At 49.5% G+C, this 26,234-nt stretch overlaps 1 protein-coding gene across 1 annotated transcript in view; it reads right to left on the reverse strand.

Annotated features, from left to right (window-relative positions):
* Positions 1-576: 576 nt before the first annotated feature.
* The window catches only part of PARK7 (Parkinsonism associated deglycase), a 31,009-nt gene continuing 5,351 nt past the window's right edge, over positions 577-26,234 (reverse strand). The window contains exons 3-6 of the mRNA XM_004705192.2: positions 24,548-24,607; positions 23,526-23,595; positions 8,371-8,457; positions 577-892 (exon numbers count right to left, since the gene is read on the reverse strand). Of these exons, the coding sequence (XP_004705249.1) occupies positions 732-892; positions 8,371-8,457; positions 23,526-23,595; positions 24,548-24,607 (378 nt within the window). The 3' untranslated portion in view covers positions 577-731. The remainder of the gene's footprint in view (positions 893-8,370; positions 8,458-23,525; positions 23,596-24,547; positions 24,608-26,234) is intronic.

Genomic DNA, 26,234 nt, shown 5'->3' on the forward strand with positions numbered 1-26,234 from the left:
GAGAGGGAAGGGGGACAAAAATCACCAGCCGCTTAAATCGTTGCTTTTAGACTTTTCCTTCTTGCCATATGACATGCACCCACAATTCTCTTATTTCAGGAGCTGTATCAACAGACAGAAAAAGGGATAAGTTAGGCCGAGAAGAATCAATGCACTTGAACTGTGGTGCTGATGAAGGATATTACGAGCACCATCGACTGCCAGAAGGACAAGCCAATCTGTCTGGGAAGAAGTACAGCCCGAGTGCTCCTTAGAAAAGCATGGGCGGTGGGACTTCTGCTACATCCTTTGGACATGCTATTAGGAGAGACCGGTCCCTGGAAAAGGGCATTCTGTTCATTAGAGCAGAGGGCTAGGGTCGGAGAAGAAGCCTATCAACAGGATGGACTGGCACAGCGGTTGCAACAGTAAGCACTGTGAGGATGGCGTAGGGACCAGGCAGTGGCTCGCTCTGCTGCACGCGGGGTTGCCATGAGTTGGAGCCAACTCATGGGCACCTCACAAACAGCCACGGTGGCAAAGGGGCTGATCATGCATTGGGCTCCACGGACGAAAGACGAAAGCAGCGACGATCAATCGTTTGCTAGGTGTCCTGTTTATTCTACAATGGCAAGGCTCTGAAATGTACGGACACAGGGTTTGCACCAAGTACATTACTGGAAGCAGCCCTTCTTCTCGAGAGCAGAGGGCCGCCGGCCCGCTTCTCCCACGCACCAGCACGCACCGCGGCTCTAATCCTTCAGGACCAGCGGGGCCTTCACCTGATCGGCCACCTCCTTGCCATTCAGGGCCTCCACGATAGCGAGCGCAAACTCGAAGCTGGTCCCGGGGCCACGGCTGGTGAGGATCAGGCCGTCCTTTTCCACACGGTTCTCCGAGTAGCTGTAATGATCTTCAAAGCAAAACATTTGGAAAATTATGTCCCAGTAGGTCAGGCTGGACAACAATACCGCTGAGCAATTCACTTACAGCCAATTACTGCTTTTACGTCGATGCATGAAAAGCAAACCAGCTAGCGAGCCACTCAACAGCATTTCTCCGGCACCCAAGCCCTTCACAGCCCTGCATGAAGAGCTGTACCAAACTGTGTCAGCAGAGGCGGAGGGAAGCCAACACTGGGAAGGAAGCAAGGGAGCCTGCCCACGGAAGCTGGAGGCGGGATGTGGGACCTGCTGGCACAGCGTGCCGAGGGAGGGGTCAGAATGAGGGCCCATCCCTCACATTTCTAGGACATGGCAAATGTCCCTGTGGCCTTTCTGTCAGCACCAGCGGCTGAAGGTGGGACTGGCCTGTGTTCATGGACCGGCAAGCGCACACAGACTTGCTCCTGTCCTGGAAATATTGAAAAAATGTATAGTACAATGTTTGGAGGTGTGTAGGTGTGTGTGTGTGTGTGTGTGTAGGCAGAAACCACATTCACTTTCTCAAGGGCTGTTTCCTCCTGCGGCCCCCCACTGCTTCTTTTTAGCAAAGGTTTGTCTTTGGGTGTTGAGTCTACTGTAAGTCACAGCCAATCCGTATGACTGAGCACAACGGCCTCACGGGATTTTCTAAGCTGTAATCTTTAGGGGGAAGCCCTACTCGCATAGTGAGTATGTGGTTGGGCTGCAAACTACCAGGTCGGCAGTTCAAAACCACCAGCCGCTCCATGGGAGAGAGATTGGGGCTTTCTACTCCTGTCAAGAGTTACAGTCTCAGAAACTCACAGGGGCAGTTCTAACATGCCCTCTGGGGTCAACATGAGTTGGTACCAACTCAGTGGCAGTTGAGTTTCTTTAGAATCTTTATGGGAGCAGGTCACCAGGTCTCTCCCGTGAAGCTGCTGGGTGGGTCTTAACCACCAACCTTTCTGTTAGCTGCCGAGTGCTGACATACGCTCAGCCAAAGGGCAAACAGAAGAACAAGACATGTACTTCTGCTCCTGTCCATTCAGGGGCCTCCCCAAGGGGCTCCCCAATACCAGACATTCATCAGACATGCTCCATTCAATATCCACTGCCGCAGGACGGCAGCCCAGGCCCCGGCCCGCCTGCCACTGGCACTGCCACCCCATGTTCGTTCCCGGACCACGAGGAGCTACACAGACTGATCTGCCCAGAAAGCTCCGCCAACCCTGAACCTCCCTGTAATTTCCGGGCCCCTGTCAACCCCTCAGCAGGCATCTCCGAGTCACCTTCCCTTCTAAACTGTTCTCAGTTCCTAACCATCCTTCCAGTGCTACTCCATCACCGCCCCTACTCAGCTCCCTCTCAGGCAATCTGCAAGCACCTTGCTGGCTTCCTTGCATATGGTCCACCCTATCAATGGCAGGGCCACCACCCGCCTGCCTGCGCCAAACAGTGGCTCCTGAAGGGCTGGGCAAATGCAGGCCTGGGCCAGCCAGTGTTCCTGAAGCCAGCGCCCCTCTCCACACCTCCACAGCCTCAGCGGAGGGGCTACATCTCGCACCATGACGGCTTTCTCTGTTTCTGCCCATGTAGGCCACGCTCCACACTGCCCAATGGTAACCTTCCTGAGCGGCACACGAACAGATCCAGTTCTCACCCCCGGGCAAGGCCTTCACCATCATTGCCCAGCACCTGGGGTGAGCTTGCCTGGCACTCAAGGCCCTCCGGGGCCTGGCTTCCTGCACGGAGAACGGTATGGAAGGGCCAGAAGGGGGCACTGAGAGCCTGCTGTCCAAGGAAAGAGAAGGCGGGGGAGAGGAGGGCTGGCAGAGGGTGATGGTGGCCTAGAAGCGGAAACAGGCTTAAGGTGTTTTAGGGAGAAAGTGTGCAGAGCCCATGTGCAGCATGGGGAGGCCTCAAGGGTGACTCCCAGGTGTCTGTCCTAGCTGCTGGTGTATGGTATACAGTAGCACCCTCTCTGACTTGGGGACACCAAAGGAGGAAGAGACAAGGGAAAGGGGTTAAGAGCCTCTGACATCGTGCCATGTCCTGACTTATCAGTCCCTGAAGGCAGAACTCAACAGGCAGAGATGCACCCCCAAGAGATTCACACACCCCCAAATCCAGCACAACTTGGCAGGGTGCCTCCATTTCTAGTCCCCGAGCCCAGTGGCACTCAGAAGGGTTCAGCAAGTCCATGAATGATGGCTGCGTACAGAAACAGTCCCCAGAGAGCCCCCTGGGACAGAAGCACAGGGCTCAGCTGGACCATCCGACTTCAGAAACAGCATGCCAGTGTCCAAGCCCTTTCAAAGCCGAGGAAGACCACACAGCCTTCCTGCCGTCCATCTGATTCTGACTCCAAGGGAACCAGCAGGGACCAGCAGAGCTGCCCCGCTGGGTTCCAGAGGCTGTCCATCTTTAAAGGAACAGAAAGCCTCATCTTGCCCAAGGGCAGATGGCGGGGTCACCCCCGTGGCCTTGCTGTCAGTAGGCCAAAGTGTAACTCACTGTGCATCAGGGCTTCTCTGATCAAAGACACCGACAGTAATTTATGACTCCTCATCGACAGAAGTCAAGTCACTGCTGAAACAGGTGAAGAGGGGCACTAAGCATTTCAAGTGGATGCTCCTATGGCGAAGAGGAGGAGCCTGCACCATGGGGCAGGTTTTCATCATCTAACCTCATTTCCTGCTGCTTAAACCAGGCCAAGGTCATTTTAGATGCAAAACCAGGAAACCGGCTAGGCTGGTCCTCCAGTGTGCCATGAACAGTCCCAACTGGGGCAGCGAGAGCCAGGAGAGCCACTGTTAAGCGGTTCAATCACCAGGGCCCTGGTGGCTGAAAGACTAGTTACTATGGATGGCGCGTGAACTGGCAGAGAGGTTTAAGGGTTTCATAGTTTTTTCCCCAAAATTCAGGCCGGAAAAGTAAAATGTTCACACCTATCAACTACCTCCATCTAGTGGCAATAACAAAGAAACACAAGGTAAGGTCATCTTGGTAAATCAACAGGGTGAGAGAATTCAAATGCAAAATCAACTGATTTGTTAATGAAAACCACACAAACAGCAGAAGAAAAACTAGATGCTGGGACCACCTAAAAATGAGTCACCTGTGTGCATGAAAAGAGTTCACCAAAGGAGTAGAAAGGGAGCCCACAGACTGAGAGAATTTTTTTGACGACCTATGAACAAGGGACTGCTCTCTAAAACTTATACAAAATTTTAACACCGCAACAAGACAAATAATGCCGTTTAAAAATGGGCAGAGCCACACGAACAGCCAGTTCACCAAAGAAGACATGGAGGCGGCCAACAAATGAAGACATGCTGGGGATCGTTAGCCATTCCGGGTGCAAATCCAAACAAGGAGGCAGCTCCTCGCCCCAGCACTGACCGCAGAGTTCCGAGAGAAACAAAATAAAACCTCACACGTGCTGGGGAGGGTGCAGAGACTGGAACCCCATCTGCAGCTGGTGGGAATGTCAGCTGGGCAGCCACGGTGCTTTCCTCACCCTGGACCCTGCAGCCCCTCTACTGAGTAGTAGATACCCTAGCTAGAGCAATGAGAGCCATGGCCCCCACAGCTCTACGCACACCCATGTTCACCACAGCGCTCTTCACGACAGCAGACACAGACCCCTGAAAGCCCACCTGCGGGAGAGACACGCAGCTGGCACAGCAACGGGCGGCCTCACAACACAGTGAGCAGGAAGACTTGATGCCACAACTTGTCAACCACGAAAGACAAACACCGTACGAGGCTGCTCTCGTAAAAAGTCAAAAGGACATCTTCATACTAAAGAAACCCTCTCTGATGGTTCCCAGGGTGGGAAGAGAGGGAAATAAGGGAAGCCACAGGTCCGAGGGTAGCTAAGTGTTAACACGGACAAAGGAAAAGGCAATACACAATCAGAGAGGCTAGAGAAAACAGATGGAGCCAGGGAAGGCACAGAAGTTTCACGAGTTAAAGACAACAGAGGCAAATACGTTATACACCCAAGCCTGCAACAGCGGGGAGATCTTGAGCAGATGCTTGGAGAGAGAGGCACGGTGAACAGTGGGTGAGGGCACGTGGGAACATACCCATACATACATCTAGGTTTAACAGAGGCTATTTGTACATGTTATGTACACCTTTCCTGTAGATCTATCATGAATGTGGTAGAGCACACCGGAGACCAAGTTATGAAATCTTAGACATAACTAAATACCTTCCGGGAGCTCGGAGCTGGGACCACAATCCCAGGGCACACCAAAGTTAACCAGCACACCAGCCTTCACAAAGATAATGTTCTACAGCCTAATGTGGTGAGGAGCAGCCGGGGGCTTAGGAGTTTGTGAATAACCACGTCAGGTGCAACTGACTGCTGGTGTCTCCCCGTGCAGAGGGAGGAGTGACAAAAAACGAAAGACACATGAAAACCATTGGTCCAGTGGGTTCACGGACACAGCAAACACCGGTCTCCATATCCTGGAGACCAGAACTCAATGGTGCCCGGCTGCCAGTATGACCTGCCCCGAAGAGGATCAGACGCGAAGGTTCTGAGTAGAGTGAGAGGAGAATGCGAAACTGGGCTCAAAATCCGACGAGATCAGGCTTACGGGCCGCACAGGGTAGCAGGACCCCAAATACGACTGTCCACATGCCTGGACTGTGTTCCCCCTCTGCCCCCATGTTAGACTAATCACCCATTTCAGGTCAAAAGGGCAGCATTCACCCAAAGACAAAATTCAGAAGGTTAGGAAAGGAGTGGAGAGAGACCGGGCACACAGGAGGGAAGTGGGAAAAGGCAGGGCACACTGAGGGAGGGTAACGTGTCAGTCCATCAATACGAGTCTGAATTAGCGAATGTAAAACGAGGGTCTCTTCTGAAAACCTTCGCAATTCACAACAGAAAGTTTAAAAAAACCACAACTGAATGGTAGTGGTGAATTTCATATTCAAAATTGCATGAGGCCTTTAAAACGTATTAACGTCAAGCAAACATCCCCAAAGCCAGTTGTCTCCGAGTGAAAAGCACCTGGGAACAGGAAGGTGACAGACCACAGGTTCCCAAACTTACTTGGCCCACGGCCCCCTTCGCAGAAAAAAACTACTCAGTGTCCTCCCACTGCAATTAAACACTGTTTTGCGCAATAGCCCATAATCCAGGATAAAGTCACTGAATCAACTGCTTTTGCAGGCCCCGCCCCCATCGTCCCAAGGCCGCCAGGGGGCGGTAATTCCTTGCTTTGGGAAAAACTTCTGTAGACAGAGGGGTCCGAAAACAGCCCGAGCCAGATCCAGTCCACTGTCTGCTTTTGCAAATAAAGTATTATTGACACACAGGCATGCTTTTGTGTTGACATATTATCTGTGGCTGCATTTTGAGCTACACTGCTGAGTATTAAGTCCCATGGAGCTAAAATATTTATTATCTGGTCCTTATAGGAAAAGTATGCTGACCCCAGATCCGAATCCCAGACCTGCTAGGTTGTAGCAGTCCAACACTGAGTCTTCTCCTCTACAGAATAGGGCTCTCGACCTAAGGGGTTATCAGGAGAATGATGTTAGATAAAAGAGGGGCAGTGGACAGCGGCGTGGTGAGGGCAGCCTCTCTGCGGCACACTCAAGCAAGCTACCACTTAGCGAATTTCAAAGCTGAGGAAGGACAAGACTGGACTACTCATCCGTGGGGCTGGGGGATTCTTACTCGTCTATTAAGTTCTTGATGAAGACAAGCAGAAGGGCCTCAACCAGGAAATGATTCGCGGTTACAGCTCCCCTTCTCATAGCATTCTACAGAGGGAGAGCTCTCCAACCATATGTTGTGTAACAGGACGGACTGGCTCCATGCGATGCCGAGCCTGGCAACTTCACTGTGTGGGAGACCCTTGTGATTTGCGAGGAGGCAGAAGACTGGGCTGGTTTGAGGCTGGCCTAACTCTGGGGCAAGTCGCTTCACTTCTGAGCACCCCGTCTCTGATCATGGGCCCTGCGCCTCCCAATTCAGCATCCGAGGTGCTGAGATGGGAATACCTGCCCTGCTAGGCACTGAGGACTGTGACTTTCCACCAAGGTGACGCTCCTGAGTGACTGTGACAGTTCTGCCCAGGACAGTCATCCATCCAGTCGGCTTCTCTTCCTGAGCCACCTCATTGCTTCTGGGGCGCTCACAGGAAACAGCGCCAGAGAAACCTTCGGCTACTGCCTGAGCGTGCTCAGCCTCAGCTTAGCTCTTTCAGAACGATTAAAGCACGTCGGGGTCTGCTCCTCCTGTTTCTTTTGGGCCCTCTGAAAGCTCTCCCCTAGGTCAAAGCCGGGAGAAAGGTGGGGCCTTCTACTCTCGTCAAGGGCGACAGTCTCAGAAACTCCCAGGGGCAGCTCCCCCGTCTACGGGGTTGTGATGAGTCGGCACCGACTGGATAGCAGTGAGTGAGTGAAATGCCGGAATCAAAAAAAAAATCATCAATTCCCCAGTAGATCACAGTATTCACACTTAGTCACTTTTGCACCATTGAAAACGCTACCATTTTGAAGCCAATACTACTGCAGGTAAAGTTCACGATCATGTAGCACAATGCAACAGGCAGCCCTTTAGACCGGGAGCCGCAGAGAGGCTCAATGCAGCATGGCGTGTGAGAGTGAAGGTCGGAGAACATCCTGTGGCGTGTCCACCACATTCAAAGCCTCACTGGGCCAAAGAAACAACAACAAAAAGACGCTGGATGAGTGGAGGGAATGCCGGACTGCGACACAAGCAGCTTGGAGCAGGAGCTACAGAGAAGGCCGGTGGGGAAGTATAAAGAGTGGGAGGTTTCCGTTCTACTTTTCCCCTCTCTCATATGGCTTGAAGGTTTTTTTGACCTTGAACCGTGAGCAGAAACTGCTTTTATACAATTAAAGTGGTGGACAAAAACTCAATGTCTGGTGGACAGTTGTTAAGAAAAGCACGTCACAGCAGACACGTGCCTGACGCACAGGTGTTCTGAGTGGAGACAGCAGGCCTGTCTTCAGGCTGTGGGCGGAGGGCACTTTCTGACGGGGCCATCGGGGTTTCAGATGCTTCCCTGGGCCGCCAGCAGCACAGTCAAGATAGGGGCCACTTTCCACCTGTGGCAGGATCCGGCTGGCCAATGGTGGAGACTGCTGTGCACCGGGATTAGGCAGGCACCTCTTCTCAGCCCCCATTAAACCACTCAAGGAAAAGGCGAGGCTGCAGGGAGAAGCTATATGAGCTAGGTTACAAACCAAACCCACTGCTGCAGTGCAGTCGATGCTGACACCCGGCCACCCCTGGGACAGCCTGGAACTGCCCCGTGGTGTTTCTAAGGCTTTTCACAGAATCAGGCGGCCATAGCTTTGGTTTGAACCACCAATTTGGCTTGCCACCGAGCACTTAGCCGCTGCGCCACCAGGGGTCCTTGGACTGGGTTCTACTTGTCAGGAAACAAGGCTAAACCCAAGCTTTGATAGTAAAATATAAGCGTATACTTACTTCCATTCATCATTTTGTCTTTGGCAAGTGGGTGCGTTGTCACTTTGCTTCCAAAGCCTATTTCGTGAGCCAGCAGAGCCGTAGGACCTAGAAATGAGATGGACAGACAGGCCTGACTACATGCCAAGAGAGGGAAACCCACGCTTCGCACACGGCACTGGGAGCGAGCTCTTCACAGTCGGGAGACTCTTACACAAGGAGCAGTCACGGTGCTGAAACGGCACACTCACTTCTTATGGAAAGACAAAGTCCTACAGCAAGCACTTCCTGAGAACATCTTAGCACGTGTACAGAGGTGCAAACTCGAAATACTTCAGTCCCCATTTCATCGAAGGTTGACCTGGGAGTCTGGAGACCACACACAGGGCGGGAACCGGCTGTCTCTCCTCACAAAGCAGGAAGTAAGAGGAGGAGGAGGAGGAGGAGGAGGAGGAGAAATTGGTGGTGCCCAGCCCCCGCCCCCTATCCCCCACCCCAGCTGATATAGGCAATTACCGTCCTATGGATGGACCCTCTGTGACAGGATTCACATGGGCCGTATCCTTAGTAGTTTTACTAGAGCTTGGGAATGAAGTCCCTACACTTTGTTTTCCTGGGGATGGGGACCATTGAGAGAGAAAAGCCATCCCGCTGCCTAAGAGGCAGCTCAGAAGCACAACACAGAAGGGGACCCAGGACCGTGGCAGTGAAGCCGTGGAGATCTCTATCTGAGCTGCGGAGGCTGTGACACAGAGACCAGGGGGCAGAACACAGCAGTAGCCCCGAGACCCGAGACCCGGGGACTGCGAGCCAGAGTGACAGGCTGCTTCCGGGCCCCGAGGCAGAGACCAAGGGGCCAGTGACTGAAAGGCTGAGAAACTTGGCTGCTGGCTGAAGAGAGGAGCTGCTGTGGACCAGTGACTCTGTCCTCACTGCTTTCGGATCCTGTCCACTTCCCTAGTACCCCTAACTGTGAGTGTTGTCTGTGAGCTGTGTGGCCACTGCAAGGAATCGGCGAGCCCAGCAGAGGAACAGAGCTATATGGGAAGAACAGAACCAGACTGAGCATCTGCTAAGGAGCAACCCGTGTTCTCTGAACTTCCCAACTTACTGCTATTTGATGGGCCACTTTCACAGTTTCCCCACTTGGAAATGGAAAAGGAACGAACACTCAATTAGCCAGCTATCCATTCAAATATGCCAGGTGCAGATGGTTAACAAGCTGGGTTGCCAACGGAAAGGGGGGAAGTTCGAGTCTCCCCAGCAGGAAGGCCTGGTGACCTGCTTCTGCAGAGTCACTGAAAACCCTGTAAGGCACAATCCTACCCTAACACACAGGAGTCACGGGAGTTGGCAGCAACCTCATGGCAACTGGTGACGAATCACCGCTGCCGCTTGAGGCCATGAAGCTGATTTCGACTCACAGCGACCCGTGTGACAGAGCTGAGCTGCCACCAGCTGTGAGCTTTCTAGGCCCAGTTTGTGAGGTGTTTCTGCTGTGGAAGCACTGGGCAGGTTTGAGCCAAACTCTGGGTTCGCCCAAGCACTTAACCACTGCGCCACCAGTGGCTCCTTGGTCACAGGTTGAGATGATGAACATAAACAGAACACTATCTCTGCCATCAAGGAGAGAGTTTTAAAATGTCTACAAGTCTGAGACGACAAACCCTAGCTTCTCTTTACTCAAATGACTTAAAACGAATCACACACAAATGGGAGTTTGTGAAAATCTGTGTCTTGCTCTGCTTACGATGAAGTTAGAAAAAAAAGTAGGTGCCAACTTGAGATCATTATACAAGTGCTAAAAAATACAAAGGCAATCACTTCCATGTGTAATCACACCTGCTCCTAACTTAGTATCTCGTTATCTCACATTTTATATTGATGAGCATTGTCAAAAAACCTACTCACTATTTTGTACAGTCACCTGGGGTTCCCAGCCAGCTCAACCACGCACGTGGGTCAGGCTCCCAGCCCACGGGCGAAGGGCCTGTCCCGTTCCTGCTGAGTGAGAGACAAACTGAGCCATGTGTGGGAGGTGGTTGCGACACACTCAATAATCCTAGAGAGACCACGTTCTGCAGCCAGGTGGGCACTGGGGGTCATTCGGGGTCTAGGGGCTGCAGCAGAGTGACACCCCGCCTGCCTGCCTGCCTGCCTCGGTGGCTGGGCACCTCTTCTGAGCAGAGCTGAGTCCTCAGGTTCTTGTCCTCAGCGTCCAGGTCCAGAAGACTAACATCTTGCTCTTGATTTCGGTGGAGGGCGGGGAGGTGGGGGTGTTCCTTTCTGCTCTGAGAGGCTGAAGCAATTGCCACTGGCCATCTTGACCCTCAGCCCTGCTGACTGCCTGAGCCCCAGAGCCACCAACTGGGCTTCCAGGCCAGCAGCTGCGCCCAGATCCCAATGAATGGCGGGGCCCGAGGTTCTGAGGGTCTGGGCTCCGGGGAGGCCTCCTGCTCCGATAATGCCAAATTTGTCTAACAGCCTGGTCATTAGAACCCAACCACATCAGTGAGGAGTGGGTACATTTTGCATGTACTATTACTCAAATAAAGGCTAAAACTCTGAGGGGTTTTGTTGTAAGGATCTTGTTACCTTATCTTTTTTTTTTTAACTGTTTTATTGGGAGCTCTCATTGTTACCGTATTATCTTAAAGCTTTCCTTAGTTATTTTACCTGGTTTCCCAAAATCCAAAAAATATTCTTGAAATATTTTTTAAGGTTCATCTCACCCCTCTCAGAACAAGCTGTGTAAGCAGACCACCTAGGCTAAGGTCCTGAGATTCAGTCTGTGACTCTCGGCTTCCGTGAACCTCGACACTTGGTGGTAGGCGACTTCCATTGTCCAGCCAGACCCTTAAGGAAAAGTCATGATATAACCAACTTCTAGGCTCCTCGGAGCACAGCGACAATGAGCACAACCTCACAGGAGATCAAAGCAACATCTCATTCCGTAAGCTTCCCGCCCAGGCCAGGTGTCAGGAAGACCAATCCTGGTTTGTCCAGCCTAAGTCTGTCTCTACCTTATCCCGAGGGGTGTTGGGGTGGGGGTGGGGGGTTGTAGCAGAAATATATATAACAAAATATTTGCATTTCGATATTTTTGTATGTACAATTTAGTCACATTAACTATGATGATCACATTGTGCAACCAACAGCATGCACTACCTGTTCTAAATCTCCACCCCCCTTAACAGAAACTTGGCACCCATAAACAATGGGCCCCTTTCCCTCCCTCGGGCCGCTGGTAAACCAACCCCAATGCAGTGACAGAACAGAACTGCCTCACAAGGGTTCCCGGGGCTGTAAATCCTTAGGGGCAACTGCCATGTATTTCTCCTCTGGAATGGCTGGTGGGGTTGAACCACTGACCTTTCAAGGAGCAGTCGACTGCCCTTGGTAACAACTAGTAAACGCTGATCTTTACTGCAAGGAAGTAGGATCATACAGTATTTGTCCTTCTGGTCTGGCTTATTTGAGCATCTTGTTTTGAAGGTTTATCTAGCTGTAGTGTACATCAAAAGTAATAGTCCCCTGGGGGAGCCCATTCTGCTTATCCGCTGATTTGGGGACAGATGTTAAAGTTGCTTCCACCTTTTGGCTAGGGTAGCAAATGCTGCAGTGAACGTGGTATACAAGAATCGGTTCCAAGAAACAGTCCCACACGCACCTCAGTAGAAGAATGGATAAAGAAACCACGGGCATACACACAATGGAATACTGTGCATCCCTTAACAGCGATGAAACCACGAGACACCGCATGACAAGGACAGACTTGGAGAACATTATGCTGAGTGACGTTAGTCAATCACAAAAAGACAAGCACTGTGTGAGTTCACTGCCGTAAGGAAAAACACCTAGATGCAGGCAGGCTCCTGCTCTCATCGGATCTCCCAAGCAACAGCTAGAGAACCTGGCTAGTGCCCACGAGCCCTAGACCACCCTCTCATATGCACATCTTAAAAACCACTTTGATAGGGGAGACCTCATCTTTCAAGATGTGGAGAGAAGGAAAGACCATTCAGTCGCTGCCATACAACCTTGAGCCAAGGTCACTTCAAACCAACTGACACTCCCACAGGATTGATAAGCAACTTCACTGGAAATTCAAGTCCAGGCTAGGGGAGGAGGGCAGTACGTCTGCGAGAAAGCAAAAGATGCTCAACAGTACTTATCGAGAGCCGAGGGAGGAGGACGCCCAGGGCTGTCGGGTGGCCTGAGTGGGAATGGATGCGACGGCAGTCAGCTGGTTTGTTTTATTCTAGTTTAATGTTCCTCATTGGACACTTTTGTCCTAGTTCCTATCCAGTCTGTGGTGACTCAGGCCTTGCGTTATAGACTCCTGGGACTTTGGACTCTGTCCTTTCAAGGCACACAACATCCTTCTTAGGCCACAACAGAACAAGGCTTTACCTCAAACCCACCTACAGCACGTTTAAGGAACTGCCTTGGACTTAAGGCTGGAATGCCCTCCGGTGAGAAGCAGCAGATGACTGTTGTGCCAAGGCTATGGAGTTGGTGGTGGTTGGACTTTGTTGGGATTGCTCGCTCTGAGGGTACCCAATGAATGCGCACCGAAAGCATTAAACAAAGATAAGCAGTTGATGGAATAGCAACTGAAATGTTTCAGCAAGGTGATGAAGCCCTGGAAGCACTCACTCATGTCAGGAAATTTGGGAGACAGCTAGCTACCTGGCCACGTGACGGGCAGAGATCCCTATCTGCGCCCATTCTAAAGAAAGGTGACCCAACAGAATGCTCACACTTTAGAACAAAATCATTGATGTCACGTGCCAGTAAAAGTCTGCTGAAGATCCCTCGACACCGGCTGCAGTAGTACATTTCCAAGGTCAGGGCAGACTCCGACGAGGAGGTGGAACAAGGGGGATCACTGCTGATGGCAGATGGATCTTGGCTGAGCAGGACACCAAAACGCTACTTGCTTGTGTTTCACTGACTACGAGAACGCACTCCGCTGTGTGGACCATCATAAACCATGAACACCCCGAGTTTCACTGACTACAAGAACGCACTCCACTGTGTGGACCATCATAAACCATGAACACCCCGAGAAGAATGGGAATTCCAGACGCTTCACTGTGCTCGTGTGAAATCTGTACATGGCAGTCGTGTGAATGGATCAGGGGAATACTGCACAGCTTAAAGTCAGGAAAGGTGTGTGTCAGGGCTGTATCCTCTCACCACACTTATTCAATCTGTGTGAGCAAATCAACAGGATTGGAGGAAGGCTTATTAATAACCTGCGATCTGCAGATGACACAACCCTGCCTGCTGAATGTGAGGACCCGAAGCACTTGTTGATGAGGATCAAGGACTGCAGCCTTCAGTGTGGATCACAGGTCAATGTCAAGAAGACCAAACCCTCACAACTGGACCCATAGGTAGCATCATGATAACTGAGTAAAAGATGGAAGCTGTCAGGGATTTTGTCGGGCTTAGAGCTACAAGCAATGCTCAGAGAAGCAGAAGTCAAGAGAGCAAAAGACAAGTTGCACTGGGCACATCTGCTGCACAAGACCTCTTCAGAGTGTGGAAAAACAAGGGTGGTACTTTGAGGACTAAGGTGTACTTGCCCCAGGCCATGGTATTCTCCGTTGCATCATATGCCTGTGAAAGTTGGACACTGAAGAAGGACAACTATAGAATAAATGTATTTGAACTGTGGTGCCGGAGAAGATTATTGAAAATACCATGGACAAACTGATCTGTACTGGAAGAAGTAAGACCAGAGTGCTTCTTAGAGGCAAGGAGGGCAAGACTTCGTCTTACGTAGTTTGGACATACTGTCGGGAGAGACCAATCCTTGCAGGAGGACATCATGTTTGGTCAAGTGGAGGGGTGGCAAAGAAGAGGAAGGCCCGCAATGAGACAGATGGACACAGTGCTGCATCAATGGGCTGACACAGGAGCAATTGTGAGGATGGCGACCCGGCAGTGTGTTGCTCTGCTGTGCACAGGGTCACTACGGATCAGAGCCGACTCAATGACACCGAACAGCATAAACATGAGTCCGTGATGCCACTGGAGGAGGGCTCATAATGTTTTCTACAATAAAATGCTAATGAACCAAATAAATTATAGCTATATGGCTAGATTTGGGGATTGCACTTATTTCTAGTCCCAAAGAACAATTAGTTCTTATAACATAGCCCTTCTTGGGCCCCGGGGGAAAAAACAAACAAAACATAGCCCTTCTTGGTACTTGGCTTATGAAGAGATCACTGAAGATATGGGTGCTATAGCAACGTGTGGTAAAGAAACCAGACGATGCCCAGCTATCAGAAAGAGTAGTATCTGGGGTCTTAAAGGCTTGTCTTAAAATAAGTAGCCATCTAAGTGAGCCATCAACTAAGTCCACATGGAAGAAGTATGCCAGCCTCTGTGATCCAAGGACTGTAAATAATAAAATCCAAATGAACAAGAGGGAACAATGCCAGAGCCTGTGTTGTAAATACCTGGTTTGCGGAGGGCGATGGGTGACAGTGGAAGCCCAAAACGATTTGGTGTCGCCACATGGCTGAAGGCTCCAGTGGGTCCCCTCTGGCCATAGCTGAGGGATGTGAATAGCCTTGCCATTAGAGAGCAAAGCAGATTATGGCAGATGTAGTTTGGTTAAAATGTAACGCCGTATGATCTGACCACATTTTTGACCCATTTTACAGTTGTTTCAGTTTTTAATATTTTCTGCTTTCTTTTCTACTGAAGTTTTCCTGTTCAGTTTTGTTGTTGTTTCGCTTCCTGTTTGTGTTTTGTATGATTTTATGCATATGAAATCCATGGTAGGTAAGTCTACGGCGACAGGGACTGGATTAATAATTGCCTAGGGGAAAAGCATGGCAGGGGAGGCTGGGGGCAGGGCTAGTCAGTGGGGGAACTAATAGCAATCTTTTTGTTCTCTCACTGTCACTGAGTTCATGCCAACTCACAGCAACCCTCTAAGACGGTAGAACTGCCCCAGTGAGTTTCTGAGGCTGTAACTATTTACAGGAGTAGAAAGACGAGTCTTCCTCCTAAGGAGCAGCTGGTGATGGCTTCGAACTGCTGACCATGACTTTAGCAGCCCAATGTGTAACCACTACGCCACCAAACTGTTTCCTTTCCTGCTTTCAGTTCTTTTGGGCCCAGTGCTAAGAAGAGACCTGCTGGGTCACAGGGTGGCTCTAGGGTTAACCACTGGCCAAACTGTTTTACATAATATCTAAGCCAGTTCACAATCCCACCAGTAATGATTCTCGCCAAGACTTGAGGCTTTTCATCCCAGCTTTGTACTGGGGTTTTGACTCGCATTTCCCTAGTGACTGATGCCATCTGTGGAGAGAGATGATGGGGAAGCTCAGTATCATCACTCAGAAGGGCAGGACCACCGGGTGAACAGACCATCAGTGGCTCAGCGCATCCCCCTGAGGATATCCCACATGAATTTGGAAACCAACTCAGAAACAGCTGTGATGCCCTGACCACTAATGCCTGGTGATCAAACGAGCTGGAGAATGGCCTCAAGGCCAGCACCACCAGGATGGGGAAGAAAGGAAGACTCTGAGACGTGCTCTTGAACATGACGTGGCTAAAGCAAATGGAAGGAACAACGAAGCCAAATAGCTGTACAGAAGATTCCTAAGGGGACAAGAGGGTAGCGCCCCCCTCCCCCAAATCGATGCTCATTTGTCTTGAGTTTTTTTTAATGCATCAATAAAGTCCTTAAGTTTGATATTAGCCCCTATGTTTGATACTAGTCCATAAATTCTTCTTCAGACTCATGCAGCACATGCAATGAAGCTGAATGCAGGACGATCACAGGCCGGTGGATGGAAAGTCTCGTGGATCCAGCGGTGGTGGAGCATCTCCGGGGCTCTGGTTGCTATCAGTGTGGCTCCATGTGGCTCTTCCACAGGAAGATGAAGCCTGAGAGAGTCGTTTGTTCATTTATGTGAGGGGGTTAGTGAATTTGAAGCTCATTCCCCAGGTCAGTCAGACTGTTATTCAAACTTCTATTTAGAGGTTCTGAAGACTGTGTAACAGTGTGTGACAAAAAAGGCCTGACGTGTGGCAGACGGGGCACTGGTTTTGCTACCATGGCAATATACCACACGCAGCCATCTCAGGGCACCAGTTTTTGGCAAAAACCAGAATGTCTCTTTTGCCTCCTATACCTGACTCACCTAAACTAGCGCTATGCAACCTCTTTTTGTTTCCACGAATGAAGAGAGACCTGAAAGGACAGCGATTTGACGATGTAGAAAAGGCGAAGAAAAGAAACAAGAGAGGCGCTGTCAGTCATCCAAACAGATGAGTTTGAAAAATGATTCCAAGAATGGACTCACAAATTTGACAAATGTAGTAAGTGTAATGGAGAGTACTTCAAAGGTGATAAGGCACACCGGCCCAGATGACACCAAGGTCAGTGTTGTGCATCTTCCTTTGGTGAGTAACAACTAGAGTCGACGAGTGGGCTCTGTCTGTCCTAAGAAAAGAAGAGTGAAGGAAACTCAAGACACATGGAGACAACTAGTCAATGGACGAACGGACCCCACAGCATTAGTCTCTGCAGCCCCGAGACTTGAGAACTAAATGGTGCCCAGATCCTACTACCAACTGCTCTGAGAGGGATCACATTCGGTCCTTGAGAGAGAGAAAAACTGCGGAATAAAAAAATCCTTAAAAAGACTAGGCTTACTGGTCACACAGAGACTGGTGGACCCCTTGAGACTAGAGCCCCTAGACCCCTTCAGGTCTGAAAAGTCCCACTGCTCAATTTCCAGCCACAGGCAGGTCTGTAAGGGAGACAATAACGCTTGCAAGGCACACACAGTTTAAAATCACCAATCATGTTGGATCACAAGAGCAACCTTTACCCCAGGACAAAGCTCAGAGGGTCTGAGGAGGGGGAGGGACGGGCACAGGACACACAGGGAGGGAGCAGGACACGTAACGCTGCGCCCGGTGATTGCCATCAATGAGAGGAAGTGAAATGTGTGTGGACTATTGACTGGAAAACGGATTGGTTCTGTAAACCTTCATCCAACTCACAATAAGGAGGGTTTTTTTTTTAATATAGAAAAGGAGACAGAAGAAGAATGCAGTCATTGTACCTAAAAGACTTGGTCAGCATCCCATCATTTCAGGAAGTAGATGAAAAGCCGAGAGTTTAAAGAAAGAAATCTAAGCTGTACTGAAGGCATTAGCAAAGTAACAAGACTCCAGGAACTGATGAAGTTCTGACCGAGATGTTTCAACAAACTGATTCAATGCTAGAAGCAATCACTCGTCTATGCCAAGAATTTTGGAAGACAGCTTACCTGGCCAGCCAACTGGAAGAGAACATATCTGTTCCCATCCCAACAAAGAGGATCTATTAGAAGGCAGTATCATTAATATTAAACATTAAGTAACAATTTGCTGAACAGAAGTGAAAAACAGATGCAAGCAATACACAGGTGAGGAGCTGCCAGAAATTCAAGCTGGATTTAGAAGAAAACTTGGAACAAAGGAACATCAGTACTGATGCCAGACAGATCTTGGTGAAAGCAGTAAACACCAGAAAGATGTCTACCTGTCTTTTATTGACTAGGCCATGGCACTCAGCTGTGCGGAGCATAACAAATGACGGCAACACGGCGCAGAATGAGAATGGCACACCACTTCCTTGTGCTCCCGCAGACACGGAACACAGACCCAAAGCCCGCCACTCAACAGAGAAGAGGATATGGCATGATCTAAAAGTCAGGGAAGGCGTGTGGCAGGGTTATCTGTGCCCCACACATATTCGTTCTGGATGCAGAGCAAATCCCCGGGGAAGCAGGAGCATACAACGAACAAAGCAATAAAACGGCTGGAAAACTCACTGAAAACCTGCACAGGCAGACTGATACAACGTTGCTTGCTGAAAGCAAAGAGGTCCTCAAGCACTTACTGGTGAAGATCCAACACTGCAGCCCTCAATATGGATTATACCTGCTGCATACAGAACACAAAATGCTCACAACTGGAGCAATAATCATGACTATGATAAACACAGAAAAGAGGAAAATGTCAGGAAATGTCCTTTCACTTGGATCTACAATCGACACTCATGGAAGCAGCAGTCAAAAAAATCAAATGACGTACACACTGTCCGGGGCAGGTGCGCTGCCAAAGACCTCTTTTAAATAGTAAAGAGTTAAGAGGCCAGGGAGGGCTGACGTGCACCTGATCCAAGCCAGGGCATTCTCAATCCCCAATGCATGTAAACGCTGAAGGGCCAGGGAAGACCTGGTGTGCTAGAATGAGAGCGCGGTCCAAGAAGACGGCACATACGCTGCACTGCTAGCAGGAAAACAGTTCTGGGTGGGAAGACGCACACCCAGAACGCGCCTCAGAAGCACGTGCAGTGAGCTGTCGTTTCGTGTACTTTGGACCAGTCCCTGGAGAAGGGCATCGCGCTGGGGACAGGCGGGCGAGGGACGATGAAGGGCCTCAATGAGAGGGACCCCACCGTGGCTGCAGCAGCCGACGCAGCCACAGCGCAACACTCAGCAAGTGATGGCGCACGGGAGTGAGCAGGGTTTCCTCTCCGCAGACCTGATTCCAGGGTACTTAACAACAAACCAGTGGCAGGGAAGGCCTTTTTAGGAGCTCGTTGGCTACTTGCATTAGCTGCTTTAGTGGACGATCGACTCAAGTCCTTTGCCCATTTTGAACTGGGTTGTTCTCTTTCTGTTGTTACATTGTAGGGGTTCTTTATACAACAGCATAGTAAATGCTTGCCCAATACAAGGCTCCTAAAGTTTCCTCCCCAACTGGTAGTCTCTTCACTTTGCTGACGCAAGTCCTTCGATGCAAAATTCTGCATTTTGGTGGAATCTAATTTACCGGTCTTGTCTTCTGTAAGTGATGCTTTTGTGGTGTGGCCAAGAACCCACTATAAGGTAACTACAGCCCAAAGCAAGGCCTTTACATGTTTTCCTAAGAGTTTTACTAATTTAGTACTTACAATTAGGTCCTTCCCACTCTACCTTTATACTGCATACAAGACAACTCACCATAGACAAGACAGTTATGAATGGTAGCAATTTTCATTACAAAGAGCAAGGGAGGTTGGGGAAATTGGGGAGCTAATAGTGAGTACAAGAAAGAAGAATATGTTCTAAAATTGATTGTGGTAATGACTGAACAATGCTTTAATATGCCTAAACTGTTGACTTGCATGATATATGAATTCTATGTCCATCAAACTGTTCAAATTTTCCTATATAAAGGCTTTAAAATCATATAAATATAATCCATCAATTTCTATTCAAAGAGATACATAAATTATACCTTCCTTTAATTCTTACTTAATTAAGAGTGTAAGAACCAAGAAACAAATACCTACAGATGAGGAGAGCCAATAAAATAAGCTTCGAAGCTCCTACCTCCAGGTAATTATGGCTGGGCAGTGCAGTGGTTAGGTGCTCAGATCCTAACTCAAGGGCTGGCAATTTGAATCTACCAGGTAAGGTGCGGTCAGCCCCAAGGGACAGTTCTCCGCTGGCCTACAGGATCACAAGGTATGGACTCTAGGACAGCAGGCACTAGGGGCCGACACTGCTGCCGGCAGGAATACTAAGAAATGTATCCTATTGTTGGATTTAGGCATTTGTCTGCATAGTGCACCCATAATTATTGCTTTCTGAGGCTCAGGCGTCTGGATAATTCAGAGATAACTAAATGCTCCCAGTGATGCCGGGACTAAGTGCATGCTCAGTTGCTAGACGGCCGTCTAGGAAACCCCGGGAAGCAGTTCTACTCTGATGCGTGGCCTCACAGTGAATGGAAAATTGACTCAAGGGCACAAAACACTGGAAACCTTTTGAAACTCGGATTGATAGGTATGTTGTCGAGTGGAGTCTGCCCTCCACAGGCAGCTCTGCAGAAGTAAAGGGGTTTTCTCCTGGTCTCCCAGGAGAAAGTGGACCAAAGCCCTCTGCTCTGTCAAGAGGACCACAGTGCCACCGTGTGGTAACTTCGCACAGGGAAGCAGTGCACCTTGGTGAATGGTTACCTCGTAACCCAGAGCAGCAGGCAAATAAATGCTCCTCCACTTTCCTCCCTGTAGGACCAACACAAACCAAACACATGAACACTGCCACCTAGTGGGCGCCGACTCATAACGCCCTTGGAGGACAGCGTAGAACTGCCTCTGGGTTTTCCAGACTGTAAAACTTCACCCAGAGTAGAAAGCTTGCTTTCTCCCGAGGAGCAGCTGGAGGTTTCAAACTGCTAACCTTGTGGTTAGAGGCCCAGTGTGTAAATCCCTAGGCCACAGAGCTCGTTCTCCAGACCTAAGGGGCTCTTATTTTGTTTGACTCCCAAGTAAGAGTCTCCCTTTTAATGTCTCTTTCTCGCACACTCAATATTAGGGGCTATGCCTCTTCTTTTTAGTTCAATAGAGCAGTTCTCAACTCCTAATTACACCCCTAAGGTGCCCTGGGTGGGCTAACTACAAAGGTGCTGACTCAAACCCACCAACTGCTCCACAGGAAAAAAGGCGAGGCTGTCTGTGCTCATGAAGATGTATAGCCTTGTAAACTCACAGGGACACTTCTACATTGTCCTATAGGCTGCTGTACATTGGAATCAACTCGACAATACGATAAAATAATCTGACTTCTCTGATGCGTGGCTATAGGAAAGAATAATGTCTGAGGTCTTAAGAGCTTGTCTTAAAACAAGTAGCCATCTGCTAAGTCTACATGGAAGAAGCACTATGGGATCCAAGAACTGTCAAGAATAAAATCCAAGACTGGAGGGGGGAACTGCATTAGAGCTTAAATTCTAAGCACCCAGTTTGCAGAAGTCTATGGATGACAGTGAAAGCCCCGAATCAATTTGCAACGTCCCCATGTAAATTAAGTCCTCTGGAGAATCCCCTCTGACCACTGACCAGGGATGTGAATAGCCTTGTTATCAGACACAGTACACTGGGGAGTGGATTAACACTAACATAATTAGATTAAAATGTAACACCTTATCATTTGTTCTAACTTTTTACTTATTTTAAATTCGTTCTAGTTTTTATTTTCTGCTTTCTTTTGGATTGAGGTTTCCCAGTGTTTAATTTTGTTATTGTTGTCAGGGAAGAGGTTGTTATGTTTTTCTTTATATGAAACCCAAAATAGGTAACTCTCTAGAGGCAGTAACTGGATTAATAGTTCTTAGAGTTATGGCAGGGGGTGGGGGAGGGGATGGAAAGCTAATCAGAGTACAAGAATGAAGAAAACGTTCTAAAACTGAGTGTGATGATGACTGCACAACTCGTTTCAATGTGTCTAGACAATCGAATTAGATAGTATATGACTCACATGCTAATAAAACTGTAAAATAGAGTACATGAAAAAAAATTTTTTAAGTCCAGTAAAAAGTCATTAGACAAAAACAGACAGAAAAATGTAAATCATTAGATATAAGAAGTCATCAAAATCAGCTTTAATTTAAAAAAAGACTCATCCTACTTTTCATTTGCCAGTTTAAAACTTCTGAGCCTCTCCCAGCACCCCTCTGCTCCTTTCTTGTATCTCTCTGTCACACCCAAGTTACTACAACTTACTCAATTTACTGGGAGACAGTTTTCTACTTTGGTGCAGCCCACAGAACAGTGCAGTTGTAGATTTAACAGCACAAACCTCGTCAGAACGTTGTCGTATTTCCAAAGGCAGAAATCAAATGCCGCCTGGACTAAGCTCCTTGACGGACACTCAGGCTCGCCCCAGAGCAGGACAGGGAATCGGACGGGAGTGCTAATTCTGCTGCCTGAGTGACACAGAGGACTGACCTGGCGCTGTCACTTTGCTGAGAGAACAAACCCTCACGGTCTTACGTTACGGACTGAACTGGCCCCTGCTCCCCGTCAGCCCCCAGTGAGTTAAACCCGTGACCGCACCAGTGCTCAAGCATAAGGGCAAGGGGAGGAGGCTGCAGGACCGGCGACGCTTTGTTCTCTTGCACAGAAGGCCACTGGGAGTGGGTGCAGGCTCAAAGGCCCCGAACAACACAGCTGCAGAGAGAGCCCGTCTGCGTAAAGGGTCCACCCATCAGGGAGGCTCTATCAGCGCAGGCCGTGTCTCGAGCCTGGCTCTGGCAACAATAAGAAACGAAGGCACCTAACTTTCTTCCTTTGGCCAAAGAACCTAAGAACGAGGTCGTGAGCTGAGGTGGGAGGGCAGCAGGTGAACTCCTAAGACCTGTGACTCTGTCCCCATCCAGGGCTGTGGTGACTACCACGTGGGCCACACTCATCAACGTCAGAAATTTAAACGGACACAAAACTGAAGACACAAGAGGGCACGCGCCAAGCCCCGACATTGGCATCACCACACCTCGCACAGAGGAAGGGGCGAAGAGGCACAGGGTGTCTGCCCATTACCCTTTCTGACCCTACCGATCCTCTGAAAGAACTCGGGTCAGAAGCCCTGGGACCCCAGCCTCTCCTCTTCTTCCTCAGAGTAGTCTTTTCAAATGGACAGCACACCTATGTTGTTTTCTCAAACTCTCCATTCATTCACTTTGTGTTTTGCCAAACACATAATGAGGCAAGGAACAAACAACTAGCACCAACTATACTACCGTCAACAAGATTATCTGATAGACACGCCACAACAACAGAACAACATCAGGAAACAGAAGATTCTGTTTTAAAGCTGTGGGGGCATCGATGAAGCACCACGCGATGTGAGTCTGGTGTAGGGGGTTGGCAGGTACCAGAGTGGCGGTGCCTTCCTGGTAGGAAGGTGAGGGTAAGCACCAGGGGCGCCTCTGTGCCTGGGTCAGGCCCCGGGCAGGGCTGCCCGCTTCTGGCGGGCCAGGCGGGCTCTTGCTGACTGCGGGCTGGCACAGAGATGTGCTGGGACACGCTGTTTACTGAATTCCACGGGCTTCTGTCCCTCTGAGGTCAACCAAACACAGAAAATGCTAAGTTTCACAGAAGGCAGCCTGAAGGCGCTGACAGGCAGAAAAATGGGGCAATTATGCTAGTTTCTCAAACAGCACCTACTTCAGGCCGCCGCTGGCACTGGACACGCTGAGAGAGACACAGCTTCCGCTGTGTCAAGAGGAGACCACTTCAGAGCACAAGCCACCCAGTCACCCCAGGAGGAAAAGCTATGCCCCGCTCGCCCAAGGCAGGCCCCGCCCTTCCTTACCTGCGCAGATGGCGGCAATGAGACCTTTCCGCTTCTCCTGCTCCTTCAGGATCTCCTTCACGGCGGCCGACTGCAGGGGGAGGCAAAGGCAAAGCTGAACTCCAACCACCAGACTGCCGGTCTGCTTTTGTTGCTGCTCTTAGTCAGATTCCAAAGTCAGTAATGTAAAACTTGATCCAATTCATCATGTTTCTACATCCTTTTAACCCCACAGGGCATTTTTCACATTTAAAATTTTTGAATTGAAAAAAAAAAATCAATTTCCCTTGGGCCCGTTTGACCTTTGTGATGGGAGAAGGAATTGGGGTGGGGGGCGTTTTCAGATGGTGGGGTAAAGCAGCATCCTCAGTATCTGACTCCTGCTTCAGAGGGTCTTCTGGTACCTCTCCTAAACAACCCCCCAACGCCCACAAGTGGTACCAGCACCAGTGGCCCCCAAGTTGACTTCAACTGCACGGGTGTCAGAGAACTGCCCCATAGGGCTGTCAATGGCTGCTTTACGGGCCTTTGATCTCCAGGCCTTTCTTCTGCGACATCTGGGGAACGTTCAGCCTTTAACCTTTTGGTTGGCCACCGAGACTATTAACCGTTTGTTTGCACTAGCAGGGAACCCATCTGCTGGGGCCTCCGCACTTAAGACTAAGACGAAGCAGGACCGGCCTCTTCTGGTGCCGCTTCTGATTCAAACAGGCAACTCCAGCACTCTCCTCTCCCGGCTCTTGCTCTGTGAGCAGAGAGCCGATCTCTCATCTTTCTATGCGCAACCCAGCACACAGTGTACAATCAGACCCTTCTGCGCTGCCGAGGGGAAATCGTCGTCCCCAGTTCTTGTTTATCACTCCCATCGACTCGGCTTACTTCCATAAGAAATGTCATCAGACAGTGAAAAAACAAAATACAGGCTAGGACACCACTTGGTGCCTTTCACTTATTTTATTCAGAGCCCCCTCCCCAAACATGCGAGAACCCCCCAATGCCAACAGAACACAGCAGCTGCCGAGCCTGCCTTTCAGCGCGTTTACCTCGGATAAATTCTGTGCACCCAGATTCCCGCCTGGCAGCACCACCACATCATACGGCCCCTGTAACAATTCAAAGAATGAACAAATGAAAATCTTTCACTGCAAATGTGCATTGCAGAGATAATCGAGTGTCGCTTTCATATTTAAATGTGGGGCCCATCAAAAGACAGGAGACAATCTTAACAAATACCTGTCAACAGAAAAACCCACTGCCACCAAGTAGATTCTGTTGCATAGGGACCCTACAGAGCAGCGGTTCTCAATCTGAGTCGAGATCCCTTTGGGGGTCGAACGACCCTTTCACAGAGGTTGCCCGATTCCTAACAGTAGCAAAATTACAGTTATGTAGTAACAACAAAAATAATTTTATGGTTTGGAGGTCACCACAACATGAGGAACTGTATGAAAGAGCAGTAGCACAAGGAAGGTTGAGAACCACTGCTCTAGAAGGTTTCTAAGACTGTAAATCTCTATTGGAACAAACAGCCTCATCTTTCTCCCTTGGAGCAGCTGATGGGCTTGACGTGCTGACCACCCAGTGAGCAGCCCAACACCTAACCCATCTTGCCATCAGGGCTCTTTCTGCCAACAGGAGACCTGAAGGTGTATCCCTATGATGGAATGCTGATGGAACCTGCAAAATCAAATGCAGAGTCTGTATAGAGAACCATGAAAAGATGCCCATGCTGCCGAGTAACAGATATAATGTGATCTTGATTTAGCTAAAAAAAAAGTGTGTAGATGGATGGATGGATTTAGGGTAAGTTCAAAAGTATGGCTATAAATCATAGAAATCCCTGTTAAACAAAAGTACCAAAATGTGAGGTTATTACATATCCTCCATCAAAGTTGGACTGAGAAGCACACAGTAGAAAGTTCAAAACCACCAGCCGCTCCTTGGGAGAAAGATGAAGCTTTCTTCTCCAATAAAGATCGGCAGCCCAGGAAATCCACAGGGGCAGTTTGACTCTGAAGTGTAGGGTGGTTGTGAGTCAGAGTCGACTCGGGGGTAGGAAGCTGGGTCTTTTGGGAAGTCTCTAATCCTTGTGAAGGTGGTTTGACCCTTCCTCGAAGAATTCTGTGCTCCTTCATTTACACCAGGTCACAGCAGCACTCAAATTGTGTTCCTTTAAGTATTTCTTGAGTTTGGGGAATAAAAGGAAGTCTGAAGGGCTGTAAGGTGGGTGGGATGAAGTTCCCCAGGAAAGACTCATAGGACAGTCCTTGCTATCCTTGAAGAATGAGCAGGTGGTGTGTTCAGATGAAAAACAAAAATAATCTCTTAGCACAACGTTCCAAGTTATTTCCCGCCCCAATGCATTTCCCATTTTCTGAAAACTTCCTAAGAAGGCCCCTTGATGATCTTATTCCTTCAAGAACAGGACTGCCCCTTAGGATCTCCCACAACAGGCACCATAACCCTCTGAGCTGACCTCTGCCTTGACTTTCACTGGGCAAGGCAGCTGTGACCCTGCCTTTGCTTGTTGCTGCTGGGCGGGGCACTAACAGGACTGAGACAAGGGTGATCGAGGGAGGTTGTCTGTAGCCGCCCACTGATCACAGAGACGTGTTTCAATGTGTTTTGTGGCCAGTTTTTTTACTTACCCTCGTATATTATAAATACGTCCATCCCATGATCTATGAGCACACGGAGGCTCAAAGAAGATACACCAACCGCGAATGGGCA

The sequence above is a fragment of the Echinops telfairi genome, unplaced genomic scaffold (genome assembly GCF_000313985.2).
Source record: "Echinops telfairi isolate 266 unplaced genomic scaffold, ASM31398v2 ScPeMD7_7457;HRSCAF=8495, whole genome shotgun sequence".
Classification (NCBI taxonomy): Eukaryota; Metazoa; Chordata; class Mammalia; order Afrosoricida; family Tenrecidae; genus Echinops; species Echinops telfairi.